This window comes from Monodelphis domestica, chromosome 3 (genome assembly GCF_027887165.1).
Source record: "Monodelphis domestica isolate mMonDom1 chromosome 3, mMonDom1.pri, whole genome shotgun sequence".
Taxonomy (NCBI): Eukaryota; Metazoa; Chordata; class Mammalia; order Didelphimorphia; family Didelphidae; genus Monodelphis; species Monodelphis domestica.
In genome coordinates this window covers 417,742,396-417,765,350 of record NC_077229.1, presented here as the reverse complement: position 1 = coordinate 417,765,350, position 22,955 = coordinate 417,742,396, and the positions used below count along the sequence as shown (strand labels likewise).

At 37.6% G+C, this 22,955-nt stretch overlaps 2 protein-coding genes across 9 annotated transcripts in view; one reads left to right on the top strand and one right to left on the bottom strand.

Annotated features, from left to right (window-relative positions):
* Positions 1-8,959, bottom strand: part of HAUS1 (HAUS augmin like complex subunit 1) — a 31,110-nt gene extending 22,151 nt beyond the window's left edge. For 2 of the 7 annotated variants that reach the window (XR_008917830.1, XM_007486623.3), the window contains exons 1-5: positions 8,757-8,945; positions 6,545-6,719; positions 5,888-6,023; positions 4,842-4,976; positions 2,793-2,916 (exon numbers count right to left, since the gene is read on the bottom strand). Coding sequence is in view for 6 of the 7 variants with exons in the window: in XM_007486623.3 (XP_007486685.1) it covers positions 2,793-2,916; positions 4,842-4,976; positions 5,888-6,023; positions 6,545-6,719; positions 8,757-8,816 (630 nt within the window). In the remaining variant the exon portion in view is untranslated. Of the gene's footprint in view, positions 1-2,792; positions 2,917-4,841; positions 4,977-5,887; positions 6,024-6,544; positions 6,720-8,756 lie in introns of all 7 variants that reach the window. The other 5 variants (XM_056824383.1, XM_056824384.1, XM_007486621.3 and 2 more) reach the window with 5 other exon arrangements.
* A 2,750-nt stretch (positions 8,960-11,709) lies between these two features.
* On the top strand, positions 11,710-22,040 carry ATP5F1A (ATP synthase F1 subunit alpha). 2 transcript variants are annotated; one of them, XM_001364667.5, is made up of 12 exons: positions 11,710-12,375; positions 14,085-14,163; positions 16,956-17,125; positions 18,300-18,473; positions 18,557-18,723; positions 18,906-19,054; positions 19,605-19,756; positions 19,881-20,105; positions 20,679-20,786; positions 20,888-21,032; positions 21,518-21,668; positions 21,815-22,040. In XM_001364667.5, exons 1-12 carry the CDS (start codon positions 12,316-12,318, stop codon positions 21,894-21,896), a joined length of 1,662 nt encoding a protein of 553 aa, XP_001364704.1. In that variant the 5' UTR covers positions 11,710-12,315; the 3' UTR covers positions 21,897-22,040. The 2 variants fall into 2 exon arrangements, with proteins under 2 accessions (XP_001364704.1, XP_056680360.1); XM_056824382.1 differs by having other exon boundaries at positions 12,028-12,375; positions 21,518-22,040.
* The last annotated feature ends 915 nt before the right edge of the window (positions 22,041-22,955 follow it).

Sequence of the window (22,955 nt, the reverse complement as noted above, 5' to 3'; positions counted from 1 at the left end):
AAGAAAAGGCAGTATCTCAACACAAATAAATTACTTAAATACCAGTGAGAAAAAGTCTGAGTCATCATTGCCTCCATTTATGTTTAAAGTTTTTTATATCAGAAGTTCCACGTTAAAATAAGAGTAGATGGGAGCTCTACATTACATAGTATTAACAAAAATTATATTGGAAGATACTTTGTAGCATTTAAAGTAATTTATAATCTGACCCCTCTATATCTTTCCAGATTAAAAAAAATTAAAAACCCATATCTTCTGCCTTGGAATCAATACTAAATACTGGTTCCCAGGCAGAAAAGTAGTAAGTGATAAGCAAGGGGTTAAGTGAGTTGCCCAGGGTCACACAGCTAGGGAGTATCTCAGTCCACATTTGACCATCTGTCTTCTCTTCCCAGATCTGTTATACACTCCTCCCCTTCCCATACTCTGCGGTCCAGGCACATTGACCTACATGGAATACATTGTTCCATATACACAATGTTCTATATTCCATCTTCATGCATTCACACTGGCTGTTCCCATCCTAGGAATGCTTCTCCCTTTTAGACTCCTTGGTTTCCTTCAAGACTCAGTTCCAACATTACTTTCTTCAGGCCTTTCCGAATACTGGCTGTCTGCCCCCTTCTTCCCCCCATCAAGGTGTCAGTGTTTTCTCTCTGGTTACCTTATATCTACTCTGAATGTAATTTTGTTATGTACAAGCTGTCTCCCACATTAGCATGTAAGCTTCCTCAAAAGAGGAACTGTTCTTGACTTTTTTTTTTAATCTCCAGTGTTTGTCAGTTCTTGGGACAATGTACATATTTAATAAATCTTTTGACTGTAAGGAGATCTGTGCCTCAGTGGAATATCTCAGGAATCTGTTCTTGGTCTTCTGCTATTTCATATTTTTATCAAAGATTTGGATAAATGCATCAATGGCATGTATATCAAAAGTGATGACAGACAGCTAGGAGGTAGAGCTCAAAGACTGAATGTATGACAAATCTATGATCCAAAAACATTAGTTTAGAATGCTAGGTTGGTTTAATAAAATGAAATTTAAAAGGAATAAAGTATAGAGTCTTGCACTTGGATTCAAAAAATCAATTTCAAGGGGGCAGCTGGGTGGCTCAGTGGATTGAGAGCCAGGCCTAGAGATGGGAGGTCCTAGGTTCAAATCTGGCCTTAGACACTTCCCAGCTGTGTGACCCTGGGCAAGTCACTTGACCCCCATTGCCTAGCCCTTACCACTCTTCTGCCTTGGAGCCAATACACCGTATTGATTCCAAGATGGAAGGTAAGGGTTTAAAAAATAAATAAATAAAAAATCAATTTCACATTATGATGTTCTGAAGAGTACACAAAGAGAAGATGCCAGTTAGTGCATCTGAAAAAGTTCCATGGATTTTAGTGGACTGCAATAAAAAATGGATGCCAAAAATTCGAACACAGTCTTAGAAAGGCATCCTGTTCAGAATAAGAGACATAATAGTCCAGCTATACTCTGCCCTGGTCAGAACCTATTTGGAGTACAGTAGGGCCCTAGTACATTCCAAGACCTACCATGGATGACTGAAAAATTGTATTTGAGAACCCCTGCTGATTCCCACAGTATATACTCTCATACTTCCTACTCTTACCTCTTACCCCATCAGCTGGTCTCAGTGGCCTCCTACCTCTACCCCATCCATAAAAAAGTGAAAGTGGAAGCAGAGTACACTAGCACTGGAGCAAACTGCTGCTGCAGGTGGACTTCTGGCTGGCTACACATTACTGAAATATTGGAAAATGAAACTTTATAAAGGAGATCTTTTTGTGCCATTTTTAGTTCTGGGTTCCACATTTTAGGAAGCACACTAATAAGCTTTGTGAGTATCTAGAAGGCAACCAAATTGCTTGTCAGCTCTGGGAAGGGGGAGGGAAGTGGGGAGAGAAAAAACATGAATCATGGAACCATGAAAAAAGTCTAAATAAATAAATAATTTATTTTAAAAAAAGAAGGCGGCAACCAAGATGGTGAAGAGCCTCAAGATCAGACTGTATATGAGGATCAGCTAGAGAAACTGCAGAAACAAGGAAAAAGTTTAGGGGGAACATGAAAGCAGTCTTCAAGCTGCTGAAAGTTCTGTCATGTAAAAGCAATGAACTTTTCCTGCTTAGCCTCAAAAGGTAGAACTAGAGAAACTGGAGAGGGGTATATTAGTTTGATGTCAACAATAACTTCCTAACAATTAGAATTACCCCAAAGTGACATGGGTTGCCTCTTCAAGCAAAGGATAGATGACTCCTTGGGTATGTTATAGAAGTTATGTTCAATATTTGGACTAAATTAGATAGCTTCTGAGGCCCCTAAATTTTATTATCTTGGGCAAGCTGTTTAACTTCTCTGAACCTCAAATTGTATCATCTCTAAAGTAAAGATGAGAGGTATAATGGATCAGGAAGACCTAGATTCATGTCCTGCCTCTAATTTGTCTCTGGACACATCACAACCTCTCTGTGCCTCAGGCACCCTCTCTGGTACACCAAGTTGTATAGAAGGTAACAATTTGTTAACCATTCCTTTCCCACTACTGCTCCCCACCCCACCCAAAGAGAAGTAATAAATATAGACCTTTTCTCATAGAGTTGTTGTGAGGACAGACCTTTATAGACCTTAGAAGTGCCATGTCAGTTGGAATTTTTTTTTAAACTATTCTCTTCTGAGCAGAAATTCTCAAATTTTTAGTACCCACTACCCTAAAGTCTGAAATTCTCAAGGAAATGAAGTCATGGTAAATATTTGATCAGATTTAGTCCTTTATACAAACCTCTGCAATCTTGATTCTTAATCTGAGGTCATCAGATTTGGCTTTTAGAAAATCCATATTTGAAATTCGACTATCAACTTTGGCTTTTTCCATGGAAAGATGCAGCTCTGCCTTCTTGAGGTCCCTTTAAAAGGTAAAATTTCCTTCATTTGAATGCAGTACATTTTTAAAAAGCACTGAACAGCAGTATCAGTTTTTATGTTCAACTTTCTATTAGCATTTCTGGAATACCTCTTTTGTTGACTATATGCTATATCCCAAGCTGGCTTTCTCTGGGTACCCAACATACTCTTGGCCACCTCCCCCATATTGGTGCTTGATGTTTTGCTCAGAGAAGGTGAACTAGGTTTAATATCACCTTATGTCAAACAAACTTGGAAAAGTAAATCTACTATCCCTCAAAAGTCATGAAATGCATTATAAAACTATTATGAAATTAATTTTTAATGTATCCTATTGTGGTTTATCCTTCTGTAATATCATGGAAACAATGTACAGAATAAAAAAGGGAGATCTTGAAAAAACTGTTTTCTATTTTTAGAGATAAGTATTTTATTAGTATTTCATTTCTCTTATCAAAATTAAGATATCCTAATGTTATTAGTTGAATGAATTACTGTACTGAATTAGATAAAACTATCTTTGAAACAAGTAAACAATTTTAAATACAGGAATATTTGACATGTAGACCATTTAAGATTACAATAGATTCCTGTTCTAGCAGATTCTATAGAAACTCACTAGAGTAAGTCTATCATGAAAATTCATAACTTCCTCTGAAGTTTAACTGAGTTGAGAAATTAACCTCATAGTGCTTAAGATCTGTCCCTTAGAGGATGGGAAAGAATGGCAATATCCTTTAATTACAACATATACAAAAATAAGAATAGTTTTCTTTAGATAAGTAAATAATGAGGCTACAACCTATTTTTAACTGTTTAGTCAACCATTTATTGTGTCTATTACATGTAAGACATTGCAAAAAGATTTTGTAAGTTTCCTCAGCTGTTTAATGTGCATTTTTCACAAGCAACCGTCTTTCTCACTTTCTACATACCTCTGTGCAAAAGGAAATAGAATCAGATACTGCCATCAATTTGCTAGTCTATCGAATGAATTGTTTTCCCTTTCTGAACCTATTTTCTCTTTTCTAAAAATGAGTGTTAAATCAATGATCTAAGGTTTCTTCTACAACTCTAAAAATTATGTGAACCTATGACATTGACAGGACCAGCAGGTACTCCCTGAATAAACACATATATATAAAGCACATATTTCTCCATAAACACCAAAATATTGATTGTAGCACATTCTGTGATAGCAAGGAACTGGAAACAAAAATAAAGGCCTATCAATTGAAGAAGGGCTAAAGAATATAATGGAATAATATGGTTCTATAAGAAATAATAAACACAGTAATCCCAAAGACATATGTAAAGACCTACATGAACTGATGCAAAGTAAAGCTAAGAAAAAATATACATGATGAATATAAAGTAAAAAGAATCACCAAAAAAAATCAAAAGTAAATGTTGTAAAATTATAAAAAATAGATATGGCTCAAAAGAAGAGATGTAAGAAGATATCCTTATCCTCTCCCTCTGTAGAGGTGGGAATCCCTCAAATGTTGTATACTGCATGTATTTCATATATTTTTTTTTAATGTACTGATCAGTTATGCTGACCCACCCCCCCTCCCTTTTTCTTTCTTTTTTTTGCCTTTAATGGGATGACTCTCTGGGAAGGGAAAGAGAAGGAATACTGGTATTTTTTTTAAAGTATATATCCTGGGACACTAAAATATGATTGTAAATTGGATTCTCTTCCCTAACATCTCCAAGTCCCTAAGCCTATCAATAAGGATTCATAATGGAATGCATGTTATTACCAAGGTAGGAGAAAACAGACACCCAGAAATATAAGCATACATATTCCAGAAAATGGCAGCTCTAAATCATATAACTCCACCCCAAACTAATGATCTCACAATATTCCACTCTGCCTTTACCCAATTAAGACAGCTATTATTTCCCCTAAGGATTTACTCACTCTCTTAGACATTTTTCTAGCATTAGAGTTGCAGTTAGATTTTTTCCCAGTTTGCTTAATTCATGCTCCATTTCTTCATTTCTGCTCTTGGTACGAAAAAGATCAGCAGTCAAACTGTTCACTGCAGGGATAAAACTTAAGACAAAAATCTGATTACAGAACTGGAGGTTGGATGCTCTACAGAGACCAACAATCACTTTTAATTTCTAAGTATCTAAGTACTCCTTCCCAAAAGACCAAGTACCAATTCATGTACTAATACCTTCCAGCTGTGAGACACTGGCCAGGTCAACTAACCTGACTTTTGTTTTTCTTTTATAAACTTTAAAGCACTCTATAAATGTATTATTATTATATTATCAATCAATCATCCATCCATGAAGTTCTCATTTTGAAGATTAACTCTGTATGGATTCTTATAATCTGAACATACATATACATGCCATTCTCTAAGCGTGTGTAAGAATGAACACACACACACACACACACACACACACATTATTTAAGTGATAGAATATAATGAGACTAGTAGTGGTTGTTCTGGCTAGTGAATGCCCAATTCTAGTAGTATGGAAGAAGGTTTACTAGATGAAGTGTGGAACCCCTCCCATTTAAGCATAACAGAAGAAGGCAAGTTCTGAGGCCAAGAACATTTCAACCTATGGCTGGTGTGCTCCTCTGCTTATTATTTAGGGAATAATGCTCTTACTCCACAATCTTCCATAGTCTTCCCCCAATAATAAGGGATGAAAGTGATCCAAATTAGGAAGGTGAGAGAGCAGGGAAAGTGATAAGGGGAGGGAGAGGAGAAGAAATAGATTGGTCCTGAAGGAAAAACAGTTATTAATTTTTGGATCACTTAATACCCTACATTAATTTGAACTAACTAATGTATAGTTTCATTAGTTTGGGAAACAAATATTTCGCCAAATATATTTTTTAGCTGGTACCATTATTACTCTAAACTTAACACTTCTTGGAATGACAAAGTCACTAAATCAATACTTTCTGGGGCAATTCACTGGCAGGTATTACAACTGACTTACCTAGCTAGGGAGGTATCCTTTGTTTCAAGCACTAGTGCAATGTCAACCAAAGCATTAAGATAGCTGCTTCCGATACTAGAGAGACTGGTGAAGGACAGATTGACACTTTCCAAGAGAAGATCTTGGAGATATCTGGCTGAAAGATTAAAAAAAAAAACTCATAATGAACAGCACAATTTTTGTAAGTCATGAATCCAAATCAACTCTTAAATGATTGCTCCTGTATTTCTGTTACCTCTTTTAGGCATTTGAGGTACATGAAGAGATTTTAAATACCATAAAAATTCTGTGAAGGAAGAGATCACATATCAAAAGGCATTTTGAAAAAGGTGATATTCAAATTAGGTTCTGAACAATAGATAATTTATACAATGATTACAATATAGATAAAAAGAAATGGCATACAAGAAAGAGTGAGAATCTGGAGTCAGAAATACTGGGTTCAAATTCTATCTCTATTATTACCATCTGTGTAATTCTGGGTAAATCACCTAATCCCTCTGGGCCTCAGTTTCATCATCTATAAAAATAAGGATTCAGGACTAGATGACTTCTAAAATCCACTCTAATTTTCTACGATTTAACTCCTTTGCATCTCCCACAAAAAAAAACAAAGCTTATTTAGATTTACAAACATCATTCCACAGCTAAACTTACCTTCTGATTCATATTCTCTTGCCTTCTGTTTCAAGTCTTCTATTACCAAGGAGGTATCCCTGTCTCGTACTCTGTTACATTCTGAAAGATGATACAAGATATCTGTGGTCCGTGGATTCATTTCATATTTCGGAATGGGCTGATCACCAAAAATCTTTTTCAACCATGAAGCAATCTAATGATCAAAAGGAATACCCATATTATAAAACATTTTAATAGTTAACATTTATATAACATTTAAACTTTGCAAAAATCTTTTATCATTTAATCATCACATATTTGCACAATATTTGATCCTCAGAATAACCCTGTTAAATCAGCACTATTATTATACTCATTTTATAAATGAAGAAACTGAGAATGAGAAAGTTTAAGTGAATTGCCCAGGGTCATAGCTAATAACTGATTGAGTAGGATTCCAACTAAGGTTTTCTTGACTCCAAGTCCAACATTCTTTAACTACTTATCAACCAGGAAATCAATAAGATAAGGATAAAAGTGATTAAAAGCCACCTGGATATCTCTAGAAGTACTACAGGTTTCCAATATACTTTATTAACTCTTAATAGACATTCATTTCAGGAATCAAATATCAAGGAATAATCTGGAAACAAGAATAACATGTCAAGACAAAACTCCAAGTTAGTGAAAAATGGTCTAATCACACAACACAGTAGTCCGGTTAAATTTTTTAAAGGGCCCAGTATCAAGCATTCAGGTTATTTAAGCAAATGAAATAAACTTTTTATCTAACTTCTTGATCCTTAAAGTCCTATATAAATGCTAGTTATATTTTTCTTTATGTGAGGTTTGAGGAAATAGACTGCAAAGACTGTGGCTCATAAACAAAGGTAATGGTGAAGAGGGGAGTAAAAAGGGGGCAGTATCATGAAACAGGAAAAAAAAAATGCTGTATCTGAGTTAAAGGACCTGTGCTCAAATCCCAATTCTGTCTGCAACTTTACTAGTTGTGTGAACTTCAATAAATCAATTATTTACTCCTCTCCTACCACTCTATGATTCAGCTATAATGACTGATTTGCATTTCCTTAAATAAGATACTTTATCTTCAACACTTTGCAATGGCTCTTCACTGGGACCCCTCTGTTTCCCTGATTTCCTTCAAGACTAGCTCAAATTTGATCTTCTACAAAGAAGCCTTTTCCAATCCCCCCAGCCACTAGTGTCTTCCCCTTTCAGATTACCTTCCATCTTCTCTTCACATATTTTGTACTTAACTAATACGTATATATTGTCTCTTCTAGTAAATGTCGAATACCTTAAATTTCTGAATAAATGAATGAACATATAAATCCTTTCACCCATTTCTAAACTCTTAGCAGTTTACTCCATTAAATTAACTCTGCTGCTTTTTCTCCCTCTACCATTTCTATGAATTCTCAGTAAAAGTTTCTAGATATAAGTCAAAGCATTTCTTTATTAAGTAGCTGCTCTGTGTCAAGTGCTGGAGACATAAGGAAATGCCCGCCCCCCCCAAAAAAAGGCAAGTCAGTCCCAACTCCCCAAGAGCCCATCTGTCTATCAATAAACCTCCAGAGTTCTCCAGGGAGGGCAAGGGCCTTTTTTTGCATTCTCTGCATTTCACACAACAGCCTAGCACAAAGTAAGAGCTTAATAAAGGTTGACAGTTTACTCTCTCTTACAAGTTACTCATCGGCAAAAGGAGACTGTCTACTAAAGTGCTTTTTTGTGAGTTATACCAAAGGCCGGGGTTTGGAACAGAAGGTGGGGGTGGGGGTGGGTATGAAGAGGCAAAGGAGGCCCAGAGCTCTTGAATTCCAGGCATTAAGGAGGATTGGGGCATAAAAGCCTCCCCATCTCCTGGCCTCCGCCTCCTGGACCATAATCAATTAATCCAACAATAAACATTTATTAAGCGCCGCCTATGTGCCAGGCACTGCGTTAAAAGAAAATGCGTCTGAAAAAGGGTCCAATCTGGTGGGAAATGGGGAAGGCATCCTTAAGCCCCACCAGAGAACGCGGGGGTGGGGGAATCCCAGAGGACGCCTGGAACTGGGGGAGGGGCATAAGGAGCTGAAGGATAGGAGCAGATAAAGTTCTTTGAGATTTTGGTAGGGGACAGTACACGTTTGGAGGCTAAGGCGGCCTCAAGTCTAGATCCCAGGTCCTGCTAAGGGGAAAGGGAATGAGTGAGGAGGAATCCGAGGGCCTCACTCCCACTCCCGCTCACCTTCTCAGACTTCTCCTCCTCCTCCTCCTCTCCCTTTGGGTCCTCCTCCTGTACCTCCATAGTCTCCGCTCAAAGGGTCCGCGGCTACCGTCACAGGCCCGTGATGCTTCACGCCACCGGCTCCGCCTCCAACTAGCCAATTTCCAGTTAAGTAGGAGGGACGCTCGCGCCTGAGGTAAGGGGGTGGGGCCGCATGCGATTCTTCCGGCGAAGTGACCCTGGGCCTTTCTGGGAGTTGTGGTTTTTTCATAGGCCACCGGAAATGGCTCTAGCTTCCAAGCCCCACCTACCTTTTTGCTGCAACCCTTCTCTAGCCACTTGCTGTATTCTGTTTTGCACTAGACCTGATCATCTTCATTGTCCTTGTTGCCTTTTTTTGTTTCTTTATTTTTTTCCTATTTATATTTTGATTAGAATTCCTTTTTCCCAATGAGGGGATGCCCTTTGATTGAGGAATGGATGAACAAATTGTGGTATATGTTGATGATGGAATAGTAGCTAAAAGAAATAATGAACTGGAGGAATTCCATGTGAACTGAAATGACCTCCAGGAATTGTGAAGTGAGAGGAGTGAGAGGAGCAGAACCAGGAGAACATTGTACACAGAGACTGATACATCATGGCACAATCAAATGTAATGGACTTCTCTACTAGCAGCAATGCAATGATCCAGGACAACTCTGAGGGATTTATGAGAAAGAACACTATTCACATCCAGAAAAAGAACTGTGGGAGTAGAAACAGAAGAAAAACAACTGCTTGGTCACATGGGTCAATGGGGATATGATTGGGGATGTAGACTCTAAGTAAATATTAATAATATGGAAAAATAGGTCTTGATCACTGACACTTGTAAAACCCAGTGAAATTGTTCCTTGGCTATGGGAGGGAGGGTAGGAAGAAAGGAGGGAAAGAACACGAATCATGGAACCATTGAAAAAAATCTAAATTAATTAATTAAATAAAAATAAATTACTTTTCCCCAAAAATGTGTGCTCTTCATAAATATATAAGCTGATGCTTTTCACTTTTTAAAAATTTTCTTGCATTTTTATGTAAGTTTTTGTTTTGCAATAGGGCTAATATGGAAATGTTTTGCATGACTTCAGATGTATAATTGTTATATTTTTTGGCTTCTGAATGAGTGGGGAAGGAATAGGAGAGTTTTTAGAAATAAAAATATTTTAAGATGAATATTAAAAATAAATGGAAATATTTAACAAAATAAAATAATAATAAAGAAAGCCTGCCCTTTTACAGACTTTATGGAAATTGAACATCTAGTTTAAAAAAACAAAACACTATCCTGCTTCCTGCCCCCAGTGATACTTATTGACTTTAACCCTTGAACTCGGGCAAATCATTTATTTCTAGTGATGTTTCTTTGGGTCTAACAGGGGAGATGGGTGATTTATAATGTTATGAACCCAATAAGGAACTTTGCCTCACATTCAGTTTCAACCTGAGAAAACTGTAGTCCCTCTTACTGTACAATCTCTATTACGTTGTATGCTCCTTGAGAACAGACACTATGTTATCACCTTTATCTAATCCTATATAGTAGACACTAGTTAAATGTTGATAACTGTGAATAACTGTGGATAACTGAAGGAAGAGATAAATAATTGTGCCCATTTCTAAACTCTTAGGAGTTTTCTCTATTAAACCTTTGCTACTTTTTCTCCCCCTGTCATTTCTATAAATTCTTAGCAATATTTCCATGTATGAGTCAAGGCAAGCAGCTTCATTGGGCAAGGCACTGTGCTAACAAGGTATTCAAAGAAAGGCAAAACTATTTTGTTCTTGCCTTCATGGAGCTCACAGTCCCATTGCTGAGTCAACATGCAAATAATTGGGCAAAAACAATGTAAACGTGTAAACAATGTAAATGGGGAAATAACCTCCAAGACACTGCATTAAAGGGGATCAAGAAAGTCTTCTTATAGGAGGAATTTTAACTGACTAGAGGGAAACCAGGGATGCCAGGATAGGGAAATGAATAGGGGAGAGCATTTCAGGCAGAAAAAAAACAGGACTTGTCAATTATGCTGAATAAGCTAATGAACCATGCATACTTCTTAAATCAGAAAAGCTATAGATAGGCCTATAACATAAAGAGAGAAAAGAAAGGGGAAAAAGACTGATATGTATTTATGGCAGCTCTCTTTTTGTTGGTAAAGAATTAGAAACTGAAGAGGGTATTCATCATATAGCAACATTAGTGGGCCTCACATGTATGGTGAGGTTTCACAGGTATCAAGGATACTTTTTCTTGTGCATTGAAGAGAGGCAGAATAAACTCATCTAGCCTCTTCTCCCCTGATCTTTCTCCAAGGGAGACATTCCTCTAGAAGGTTAAGTAAGAAGCTGAGGCCAGAGGCTACTACTCTTCTCTCTTCAGAGATGGGGTACAGAACTGTAAGTATTTCTATCTGTTCCTCTTAATATCGTTCATCTTTGGGATATGACAGGATTCTATCTAAATTTTTATCACTTTGTCATTTCTGTGGGGGGAAGGGGAGGCTCAAGTTCTGTATCTATGACTTAACCCTTTTCCACCTAAAACCAATTCCTCAATGCACTGACAGAGTGGCCTGGATCTCATGAAAGCAGAAAACTATTTTAAGTTTCTAGAGTAGAAAGCTGGGAATAGGAATATGATGATTGCCTGCTATTCTTATAACTTCCCAGATTCTTTTCCTTCAGCAACCTGAAGTAGAGTTGGCTTCTTCCATCTTTTCTCTCAAAGGTTGAAGACAGGAATGCTCAAATGATGAGACTCCAAATGCGGACTGTAGGAGCACTGAAGCTCTCTCCTCTCTACAACCAAAATCACACATGGGACAAGTAGCAGAAACGGGATTGGAACACTGGTCCTTTGCCTTCCAAAAGCATTCCTTCTCCCTTGCATACTGAAAGTCAGCGCGGTACACACAATTAGTTCCATTGGCTACGTTTTTAGGAATTCCTTAGTTACCATCTGCCCCTCCCATTCCCCGAGGGGATATGGGGTGTGGGCGGAGGCTCATGCATTAATTCTTTCCTTTCCAAGCTCCCACTCTAGGGTAAGGTCAAATGCCCTTGGGCGGAGCTCCATGGGTATGCTAATTACTCTGAAAAAATCTCAGGGCCTGGCTCGGCCCGACTAACGACCTTCATCCTATAGGGGCCTGCTCAGTCTCCTCCCTGGGCTCGTGGACTGCGGGGCGGCGTCCAAGGTCATCGCCCGCTAGTGTGCTCATCCCCAGCCACATCCCGCGAGGTGTGCGGGTGGGTGGGTCTCCTCAAAAAACGGAACAGCTACTGTGGGAACTGCGAGGCTGGGGGGATGAGGGAGGAAGGAAGAAGGGGACGGACCAGAGCAACCGTCAGCAGGGGGCGAAGGAGAAAGGATACTGAAGGACAGAGAAAAAAATTATAAGAGGTGAACGGTAGGAAGGAAAGTGTTTCCGGGTCAAGTGGGCGAGCCGACTTGACCTTCTCCGGCGGCGCCGCCATTTTGTCCCAGTCAGTCCGGAGACAGCGGCTGCACCGGTTGCCCCCCTTAGGAGCTGCAAGGATGCTGTCTGTACGCGTTGCTGCGGCCTTGGCCCGCGCCCTCCCTCGTCAAGCCGGACTGGTAAGCACATTGCGAAGCCAGGCGAGGGGAGGAGGAAGGCAAGAAGGCTGGGGTTGCTTGCTCTTCCGCGGCCTCAACTGCAGACGCGGCGCAGGACGAGATAGGCTTGGCGCCGCCATCTTGCAGCCCTGGCCTCGTAGCCAAAGGAGGCCCCGGGCCGGGTGGGCGGGCGGACGCCCACAGGTCCTTGGGTCGGTTCGCGTGGGGAGTGGCCCGGAGGATGCTTCAGGCAGTGTGGCACAGCCCGACCCGTCCTTGCAGTGCTTGCTGCTGGGACCCCCGGAAGCCGTGTGAAGGTCAGGCCTCCTCTGGTGCCTGCTGCCCTTATCTCCCCCAGCTCAGTGTCAACGAACCGAGGCTTGTCCTGGGCGCGTCTCTTTTACAAGGTCGGGCCCTGGAGTGCTGAAACGCATGGTGCCAGCCGGGCCCTTTGCACGGCAGTCGTGGCTTTGAAGGTCAGCGGACTCCAGTTTTGTTACCTCTGATGGGTCCTGCCCCGAAGCTTAGGGGGTTTCTATTTCTCACTTCCACTAGATGCGAGAATCAGAAGGTTACTTTCCAATTGTTTCCACATAAAACTTTAAATAGGTAATGGCTTTGCACTTTGAAGGTGCTGCACGAAGCATGACAGTTGTCTTCCTTGAACGGTTACTTGGGAGTTTGCGATTTCACCAGTGCCGTCAGAAGCAATGATAAATAGCACAATAAAGACTTTGAGATTTTGACAGCACGCCTCCCTCCCTTATTGCATCGTTGGATACCGGTGTACTGATGAGAGGGCAGAGCTTATTAGTGAGACTCAGACTCAGATTCCGCCTCTGCCACTTGGTAGTGGGGCGACCTTGAGCAAATCACTTAACCTCTATATGAGGGGTTTAGATAGAGATGTCTTTTAAGTCCTTTACATTCCCAGATCTATGAAAAGTCATGGTCTTGCTGAGTGAGTTTTCTTTGCTATGTTCCTGAAGAGCATAACACTGAAAAGGACCTCTAAAGGGCATTTATTGTTCACTCTTGGAGTTTATCAATAACATTTCTTCCCTACAATGAAATCGGAAACAACTAAGTTTAGACTTCTCATAGAAGAGGAAAGCACTCCACTCAGTTCATTTATGCATTATCGCTTGGATGGAAGGATGACCAACTCTCTTTAACTGCTGTTCTATATCTAGCACTTTGATTTAACTTGGCTTTTCTATTTGATCTTCGCTGACTACCAGCCACCCCATAAAATAGATCCTACTGATTACTATTAGTATATTGTTTCTATTTAGCAAAAAAGAAGTGCAGGTGGTCACAAAGCTAATAAATTGGAGGTCAGATTTGGCATTCTGATCTTCCCAGGCTCCCTAAGTCCTGTACCTTCATCACTAGGTTGCCAAGAAAGTGTGAAATAATTCCGTGTGCTTTTATGGAGTAAAATAAACATCTTTATGTGTCTTAACGATGGATAAAACCTACTAATGTTTTTGCTGTAACACACACAAAAAAGATAAATTAAGATTTGTCCTTAGCTTTTTATTAAATATAAAATCAATCTGTTCAAATGATGTCTTAATTTTCAAATTGGGCTAAAGATACACAAGTGCACACATACATTAAAAACTTGTCTTGACTAGATGTGAATTGAGACAGGTAAGGAGACTTAATGTGTTATTGTAAAGCTTTCCATGGAAGTCATATTATTGAATGTTTTTCTTTGGGTCCAGGTCTCTAGAAATGCCTTGGGGGCAGCTTTTGTTGCAACTAGGAACCTCCATTCCTCTAACATCCGCCTTCAGAAGTCTGGTATGTCCAAATTTATATTTTTATGACCTGTATAAAGACTATCTTAAATCCATTTCAGAAAAGATAGCATTGATTTAATTTGAGAATTTTAAAATTTCTGTTTTGTGGAACATTTTTTGAGAAAATTGTGTTCAAGGCTGCTTTTCCTATTTCCTTGCCTTTGAACCACCCCCCTCCCCCTTCATGCTTCGAATGTACTTTTTTCCCCCTCCACTGCCAATCTCTAGTTTCTTTCAAAGCCCAACTGAAATACCATCTTCTGCAAGAGGCTTTTCCTACCTCCCCCCCCAATTTCTATATATTTCTTTATTTTTTTAAACCCTTTTGTCTTTGAATCAATATTATTTATTGGTGCTGAGGCAGAAGGCCTGTAAGGGCTAGGCAATAGGGATTTAGTAACTTGCCAGGGTCTCAGCTAGGAATTGCCTGAGGCAAGATTTGAACCCATGGCCTCCAGTTTCTAGACCTGGCTCTCAATCCATTTTGCCACCAACTGCCCCAATATTTATTTGTTGTTTCCCTGGATTAAATGTATATTCTCTGACAGCAGAAATGGTTTCATTTTTGGTGTATCATAGGTACTTAATAAATGCTTATTTAATTTTTGATTGATAGATCTCCCACTCCCGTTTCCATTTAAAAAAATGTTCTTAGAAGCAGAAGAAAAAATATGATTTATCACTTGTTTATATGGGTATATGATTTGTGGTTTTGATTTTAAAACAGAATAATATGGAAGTAGATTTTGAGTGACAATACATGTATAACCCAGTGGAATTGCTTGTCAGCTCCAGGAGGGGGAGAAAGAACACAAATCATGTAACCATGGAAAAGTATTTTAAGCATAAAATAGAAATCAAATTTAAAAATTTTGTAGGGGTCTACTAAATGAACAAATACATCAGAAAGGTATTAATTTAATTTTGCAACTCTTTTACCCCTTGTATCCCTAGTGCTTAACATAATGCTTGGCACATAGTGAGAGCATTATATGTATTTCATTGACTGGCTATTGCATTACCTTGTTATAACCTTTCCATTTTTGAGTCAAACACAAATAGTAGTAGAAATTTGATAATTAGTGAATTTTTCAATTACTTTGTCACAACCACTCTGTAAAGTAGGCAGAACACTTATTTTATTTGTGAGATAGCTAAGGAATGAAGGGACTGTCATCCTTAAGATAACATGAATGATAATCTAAATGTTTGATTTTTTTTTTTTTAGTTAATATTTGAATTTGTAATTTTTAAATTTTGCCTTATAGCTAACTGAGCTTCTGATGACTTCTGTAACCAGTTTATATTTTGAGTTAATGAGAACTTTTTGGAATTATATACTCAGTAGTGTTTTGCATCTTGGATTCTAATATAACCTGACTTCTGTGATGTTATGCCATTTATCATTCCATTTGAAATTTTAAGCTTTTCTAATGCAGGAAGTATTTATTTGTCATAGAATGTAGATTTACAGAACAATCCCCTTTGTTTTATAGTAAAGAAAATTGAGACTTAATCTGCTATTTGACATCTTAATGGTGTCTCAAACTCCTAATGCTATGTATTTATTTCTGTCTTAGAAATGTGGGATTGTAAAATGGTCCTTTGTTTTATAGTTAAGGAAATTGAGACCTAGAGAATTTATGGAACTTAACCTAAACAAAGGTTTATGTTAACTTTTTTTTACATTTATTAACATTTGTTTATATGTATGTTTTATTGATAAAAGTTTTGAGTGTAATCATTTGCAGACATTTTCCAGTTCTTCAACTTAAAGTAACAACTAATTCCTGCAATTTGATAATGCTTCATACATAAAACTAGTGCAGCAAAGCAAAAGAAATGATAAATTAGCCTCAACCAGTAAAAGAGCTTCATTTCAGTTAAACCAACTTCCCACTCAGTCCTTACATTAGGTTTCCTAAGACTAGCATCTTTTCCACAAGCACCCTTCTAATATAGTGTTCTTTAATCTTTTTATATGGACTGAGCATGTGTTAAGCCAGAAGTTAGGGTGACTTTAATACTAAGATTGTATTTGTGAGAGAGTGAATTTGAGTGAATTGTCAACATCAATGATCTGTTTCTGTTATTTTCTTAATTAGCCTAAATTCCAACAATAACATATTTCCTCTCATTTGAGCTTCACTGACTTGTTATATTTTCATTGGAGGTAGAAGACAGTTTTGTACATAATAATTTTAAATAGATAGAAACTCTTACTTGACCCTCACTTTTTCATTTAACTAAATGGTTTCAATTTAGCTTTTAAGGCTTATTTTTGATCTTTGAGTCGTTTCTGTGAAGTATGCAGAAGTTTTAAAAAAGGCTTTATTTAAATAAAAATAGCATTTGAAAATATTTGAACCTATAAACCATATATTGGTACTATCTAGTTTTCCTAATTATGGTCTAATTGGTAAACTGAGAGCACAGGTAACTTCTGGCAGATTATAATTTTGCTCTCCTACTAAAAATGTTGCTTCTTACAATAACCAAATATACAAGGAATAGAAAGTGGAAAGTATAATTTTTGAAGGTCTACTGTTTGATTTTCTTTTCTGCCTCATTTATTTTGTATTGACTGCTCTGAATGTTTGCTCAAGTCATCTAAGCCAATACTTATTTTGATAGCATCTTATTGAATGGAGCTTTTTATCTTTTGGATTTAGGTGGATATCTTGAATATTACCATGCTTCTATCTTAAGTGAATTTCATGTATTATTATAAACATTACTGCTTTTTTTAGAAGCCAAAAATGAATATTTAATTTAATTTTATTTTATTAATAGGTACTGCCGAGGTGTCCTCTATTCTGGAAGAGCGTATTTTGGGAGCTGACACTTCTGTTGACCTTGAAGAGACTGGTCGAGTCCTGTCTATTGGAGATGGTATTGCCCGTGTACATGGGCTGAGGAATGTTCAGGCTGAAGAAATGGTGGAATTTTCTTCAGGCCTCAAGGTAAATTAATTTTCTTTGTGCCTGCATTCTCTATTTTCAGGTACTTTGTTATTCATATTTCTGTCAGGATACCTTCTAGCAGGAGATGTCAAACTAGCAGCACCTGATTAAAATGTAATTTGGGAATGTTTAACAGTAAATAAAAGACACATTGAATATTTACATAATGTTAATTGGTGGTTTTCTGAATCACTATACAGTAGCTGGGATCAATGATTATTTTAGTTTGATATGACTGCCTTAGAAACTTTTGGTGAGGGAATTACAGATATAGGCTTATTAAAAATATCACAAGTGATTTATATGGGTTATTTTGGTAATGGTTCCTTTTTTGGTTGATATCATTGACTTGTTATTTGCATTCAAATATATACTATGAAGTTTATTCAAGTTGAATGCTTGTTTTAAGCCATGAGCTTGAGACTAGTCCCTGCATAATTATTTTCCAATTTGGATTCCCCTGCCTTAGAACAATAATAGTATTTTGGGAAAAGTAGCTGTAGGGAGTAGAATAAGGACAGAATGATCCTATGGTAAGTGTCTAGTTTGAGAAAAGAGCAGGGGATTAGCTTCAGTATGGATTTTTTAAAATTGCATTAATTTTTACTGTGATTCTCAAAGTTTGAATTAATGTCCTGGGGTCCTATGTCTGGTATAACTTTTTCTGTTGTGAATATGATTGAAGAACCAATCCAATCACTCAGTAAAATGAAGGTAACAGTGAATCAGGGCTTATTATTTGGGGAAATTGGCTTAACTTTCTTCCTTAGAATTCTAGTTTCTTGTAATATAATCACTAAATTCAAGGTCTGTTGTGAAATTGCATAAAATACTAAGTGGGATTTTCTATAGCTTCAGAAGATTGAATACAAAGCTAAGACTACAAAAATTTTTTTCTTCTGCCTTTTAGCAAAAAACATGGGTTAGTAAGGCAAAAAATAACAAAGGCATATATTGACATGCCTGTAGTCAAGGGTTCAAATCACCTGTAAACAAATTTCATAATTTAATAAATTTATAATAGAAAAGGGAAGCATGGATTGCTTTCTTTCTCTCTTTTACAATGAATTCTTTTATTTTTCATTGTCAATCTGTGAACTGTTCTGAATTAAGAAGAACCTTTTCAATTCCCCACAGTATTTATTTGGTTTTCAGTTGCATTTTGTTTTTTAAGGGTATGTCCCTGAACTTGGAACCTGACAATGTTGGTGTTGTCGTATTTGGTAATGACAAACTGATTAAAGAAGGAGATATTGTGAAGAGAACAGGAGCCATTGTGGATGTTCCTGTTGGTGAGGAGCTATTAGGCCGTGTTGTAGATGCCTTGGGCAACGCCATTGATGGAAAGGTAGATTTAAAATTAATTGGAAAGAATTGGGTTGGTAGGAAAGGTGTCAAAACAACACTTAGTAATAATTTTCTTCTTTTAAGGGTCCAATTGGTTCCAAAACTCGTCGAAGAGTTGGTCTGAAGGCCCCTGGAATCATTCCCAGAATCTCTGTGCGTGAACCCATGCAGACTGGCATTAAGGCTGTGGATAGCCTGGTACCGATTGGCCGTGGTCAGCGTGAGCTGATTATTGGTGACAGGCAGACTGGGTAAAGATTCAATAATGTGTTAAATACTGTTTTCTTCTCCAAAAGAAGAAGATTCTATATATTGGGTACAAACTACTTCCATTAAGAATTCTCTAGAATGAAAGAAGTAATAATAAATATTTGTGGCTAGCAGAATGTGTTAGCAAGCTTTTTCTGATCAATTTAATTTAAATCTGTTTTAGCAAAACATCAATTGCCATTGATACAATCATTAATCAGAAACGCTTTAATGATGGAACTGATGAGAAGAAGAAGCTATACTGTATTTATGTTGCTATTGGTCAGAAGAGATCCACTGTTGCTCAGCTGGTGAAGAGACTTACAGATGCAGGTATTAAGGGCTGGGCCCTAGTTCTGTTTGTTTGTTTTTGTTTTTAATTTTTAAAAATTTAAAATTGTTGTTTAACATTACTAAATATTGCTGTTAAACAATTTATCTGATTTTTAAAACTTGTTCAGAAATGACTGTGGGAAGTTTAATTGTTGCCTAAAAGAATTAAATTTTTCTACTAATATGAAGCACATGTTGATCATACTTTTGTTTTTAAGTGTTGCTTGAGATTATAAATTTTTAAAAAATCTTTACCATATTAATACTTAATACTACGTATTGGTTCCAAAGCATAAGAATAGTAAGGACTACGCAATGTGGATTAAGTGACTTAAGGTCACATAAATAGGAAGTATCTGAGGCCAAAATTGAATCTGGGACCTCTCTACCCACTGGGCCACCTAACTGCCCCAAAATAAATACTTTAACATGAATTTGATGAATTCTGAGTTACAAATCTTTTAGTTGGTGATTTCTGATTATTTTTATAATTTGGGGAACCTAATTCCAAATCATAATTATTTGAAATCTGAAACTTTTCTCTTTTCAGATGCCATGAAATACACCATTGTGGTTTCAGCCACTGCATCCGATGCTGCCCCACTTCAGTACTTGGCTCCTTATTCTGGCTGCTCTATGGGAGAATATTTCCGGGATAATGGCAAACATGCTCTGATTATCTATGATGACTTGTCCAAACAGGTTAAGTGTATTCAGTTTTTAAACTGGAGAATGTTGCTGTGTGGTGGTAGGTGGGAGTATTAAATATTGGCTTATTCTTTAAACTGATTTGAAAGAACATGCCATTCTTTTCTGTGTATACCAGGCTGTTGCCTATCGACAGATGTCTCTGCTGCTTCGTCGTCCTCCTGGTCGTGAAGCTTATCCTGGTGATGTGTTCTACCTGCACTCCCGTCTGTTGGAGAGAGCTGCCAAGATGAATGACACTTTTGGAGGTGGTTCTCTAACAGCCCTTCCAGTCATTGAAACACAAGCTGGTGATGTGTCTGCATACATTCCAACAAATGTCATCTCTATCACTGATGGACAGGTAATTGGTTTTTGGGGGGGGGGGGTGGGTTGTTTGTTTTAGTCCTTACTTCTCTCTTAGAATTGATACTAAGTATTGTTTCCAAGGTAGAGAAGTGATAAAGGTTAGGCAGTTCGGGTTATGACTTGTCCAGGGCCCACAACAAATATCTTCATTAATACTGACCCAGTGATTCCCAATTTTTTAAAAGATCCTTTTAATAGGCTAGTGTTTGTTTATCCACATTTCTGTTAATATGTTATGATTTGTCAAGGGTAGTAGCTTATGAGAGATCATGGTGCCATAAGAGACCTCAGGGACTAAATAGTCCAGCCTCATTATAATAAGTGAGGAAACAAACTCAGGAAATCTTATGACCCAGATGATGGTATGATGGAAAGAGCAATGGCTCTTCAACTTAACTCCCTGTGTGACTGAGCAAATCCCCTTAAATGGTTCTAGATCTATGAACTGAGAGATCCTAAGAGTTTATAGAAATATTAGCCTTAAGCTTTAAAGGTTTAGCTTTCAAAACACTTATTTAAGTTTCCTTCTATTTGTCATAGTTGATAATTTAGTCTTTCTCATTTATAGATCTTTTTGGAAACAGAATTGTTCTACAAAGGTATCCGCCCTGCCATTAATGTTGGTCTATCTGTGTCCCGTGTTGGATCAGCTGCTCAGACAAGGGCCATGAAGCAGGTAATTTGATGTCACAGTTGTAAAGTGCATAACTGTTTAAATTATCATATTCATATAATTGGGTTTATCTCATATGATTTTATTTATCTTACGCACTCTAGGTAGCTGGTACCATGAAATTGGAGTTGGCTCAGTATCGTGAGGTGGCAGCTTTTGCTCAGTTTGGTTCTGATCTAGATGCTGCCACTCAACAACTGCTGAGTCGTGGTGTGCGTCTGACTGAGTTACTGAAACAAGGACAGTATTGTGAGTTGTGCCTCTTGTTTTGGTTAATATTTAGGCTAGGTTCTAAGAGTCAGAGTAGTTGTCTTACCAATCCCCTTCATTTTTTTACAGCCCAGGGAAGTTAAGTAACAATTCAAGAACAAATAAGTAGTGGCAATTTAATCTAGATTTTATCCCAAATCCAGTCCTTTTTACCATATGTATGCCATATTGATTTGATTTAGTTAAGTCAAATACAAAATATATTAAAAGGCCTTAATGGTTTAAGAAAATAGTGATGCATGTTAGGTCATAAATCATCTTCTAATTTAGCCCATGAACTTATTGTGATTTTAATGAATGATTTCTGATTTAAAAAATTTCAGAACAGAAACAAATGTCAGTGTAGGCTGTCAGGTAGGTTTAGTAATATATGTAAGACTATGAGAGCAATGAATTTCCCAGGCTTTGGCATAGTGACATATTTCCTCAGACTCTTAATAGATTGGTGTTGACTTTATTTTCAGCTCCCATGGCAATTGAAGAACAAGTGGCAGTCATCTATGCTGGTGTACGAGGGTATTTGGATAAATTGGAACCCAGCAAAATCACTAAGTTTGAGAGTGCTTTCTTAGCTCATGTCATCAGCCAACACCAGTCCCTCTTGGGTAATATCAGGTATGGAAAAAACCCAATCAATTCCTTTGATAATAAAAGAAATAGAAAGTTTGATAAAATAAATAAAATTAAATCTTCAGTAAAGTGAAAGATTTTATCCAGGTTAGAAATTACAATTTTTTGTTTTTATTTCTTTTTATTTAAAGGTCTGATGGAAAGATCTCTGAACAGTCAGATGCAAAGCTGAAGGAAATTGTCACAAATTTCTTGGCTGGATTTGAACCTTAAACGCCCCTGGATCACATGCCAGTTTGGTTTTGTCAATGTTTCTTCTAGTGATTCAGTTCCATTCAATTATAGGACTTTAATAATGCACTCTTTCCCCTAATGTACAGAAATACCATTATGAATAAAGGGTTCCGTGTTAACATATTTTCGTTCTCACTGAAGAGATTCAAACCTATTTGCCTAATTTAATTTGTAATTAGAACTTCTGACACTGCTTTTAGTGGCTTCACATATTGTAGTGGAAGCTAAATTGGGTTGTGGTAAATAAGATGACTGTGGGGAAAAGAGATCATATAATCCAGAGGTTCTTAACAATGGGTTCTATAAATTTATTATTTGCTATTATGGTGATGTTCGGTTGTGTGTGACTGGATGTGACCACATGGACTTGTCCTTGAGGTATTCTTGACAAATATTCTGGAGTAGTTTGCTATTTCCTTCTCCAGTGTGTCTCCATTTTATAGATGAGGAACTGACGTCAATAGAGTAAGTGACTTCCCCAAGATCAAATAGCTAATAAATGTCTGAGGCTGGATTTGAATTCAGATCTTTCTAAGTCCAGACTCTGCTCTATCCACTGTGCCACCTAACTACCTCTAAATCTTATAACTTTCAATAAAATTGTTTTGTTTCTGTAGACTGCTGAAAAGGTCCATGACACAAAAAGTGCTATCCCAGACCCACCTCACCCATTTGTAAATAAGGAACAATAGATACTCAAAGTTCACATAGCCCAGGTCCTCTCAGTTTAGTGGTCTTTTCATTGTATCATGCTGCCTCCCCATACTCAAAAGCAAATGTTTTAATTTATTTTAACGTGTCTGGCATAAATAATTTAGAGCTCCATTCTAGTCAGTGTTATCATTTTCATTTTTCTAAGATATAATTCAGAATGAGGCAACTGGGTGACTTAGTAGGTTGAGAACCAGGCCTAGAGGTGGGAGGACCTGGGTTCAAATCTTATCTCAGACATGTCCTAGCTGGATGACCCTGGGCAAGTCACTTAACTCATTGCCTAGCCCTTACCACTCTTTCTCTGCCTTGGAACCAATATAAAGT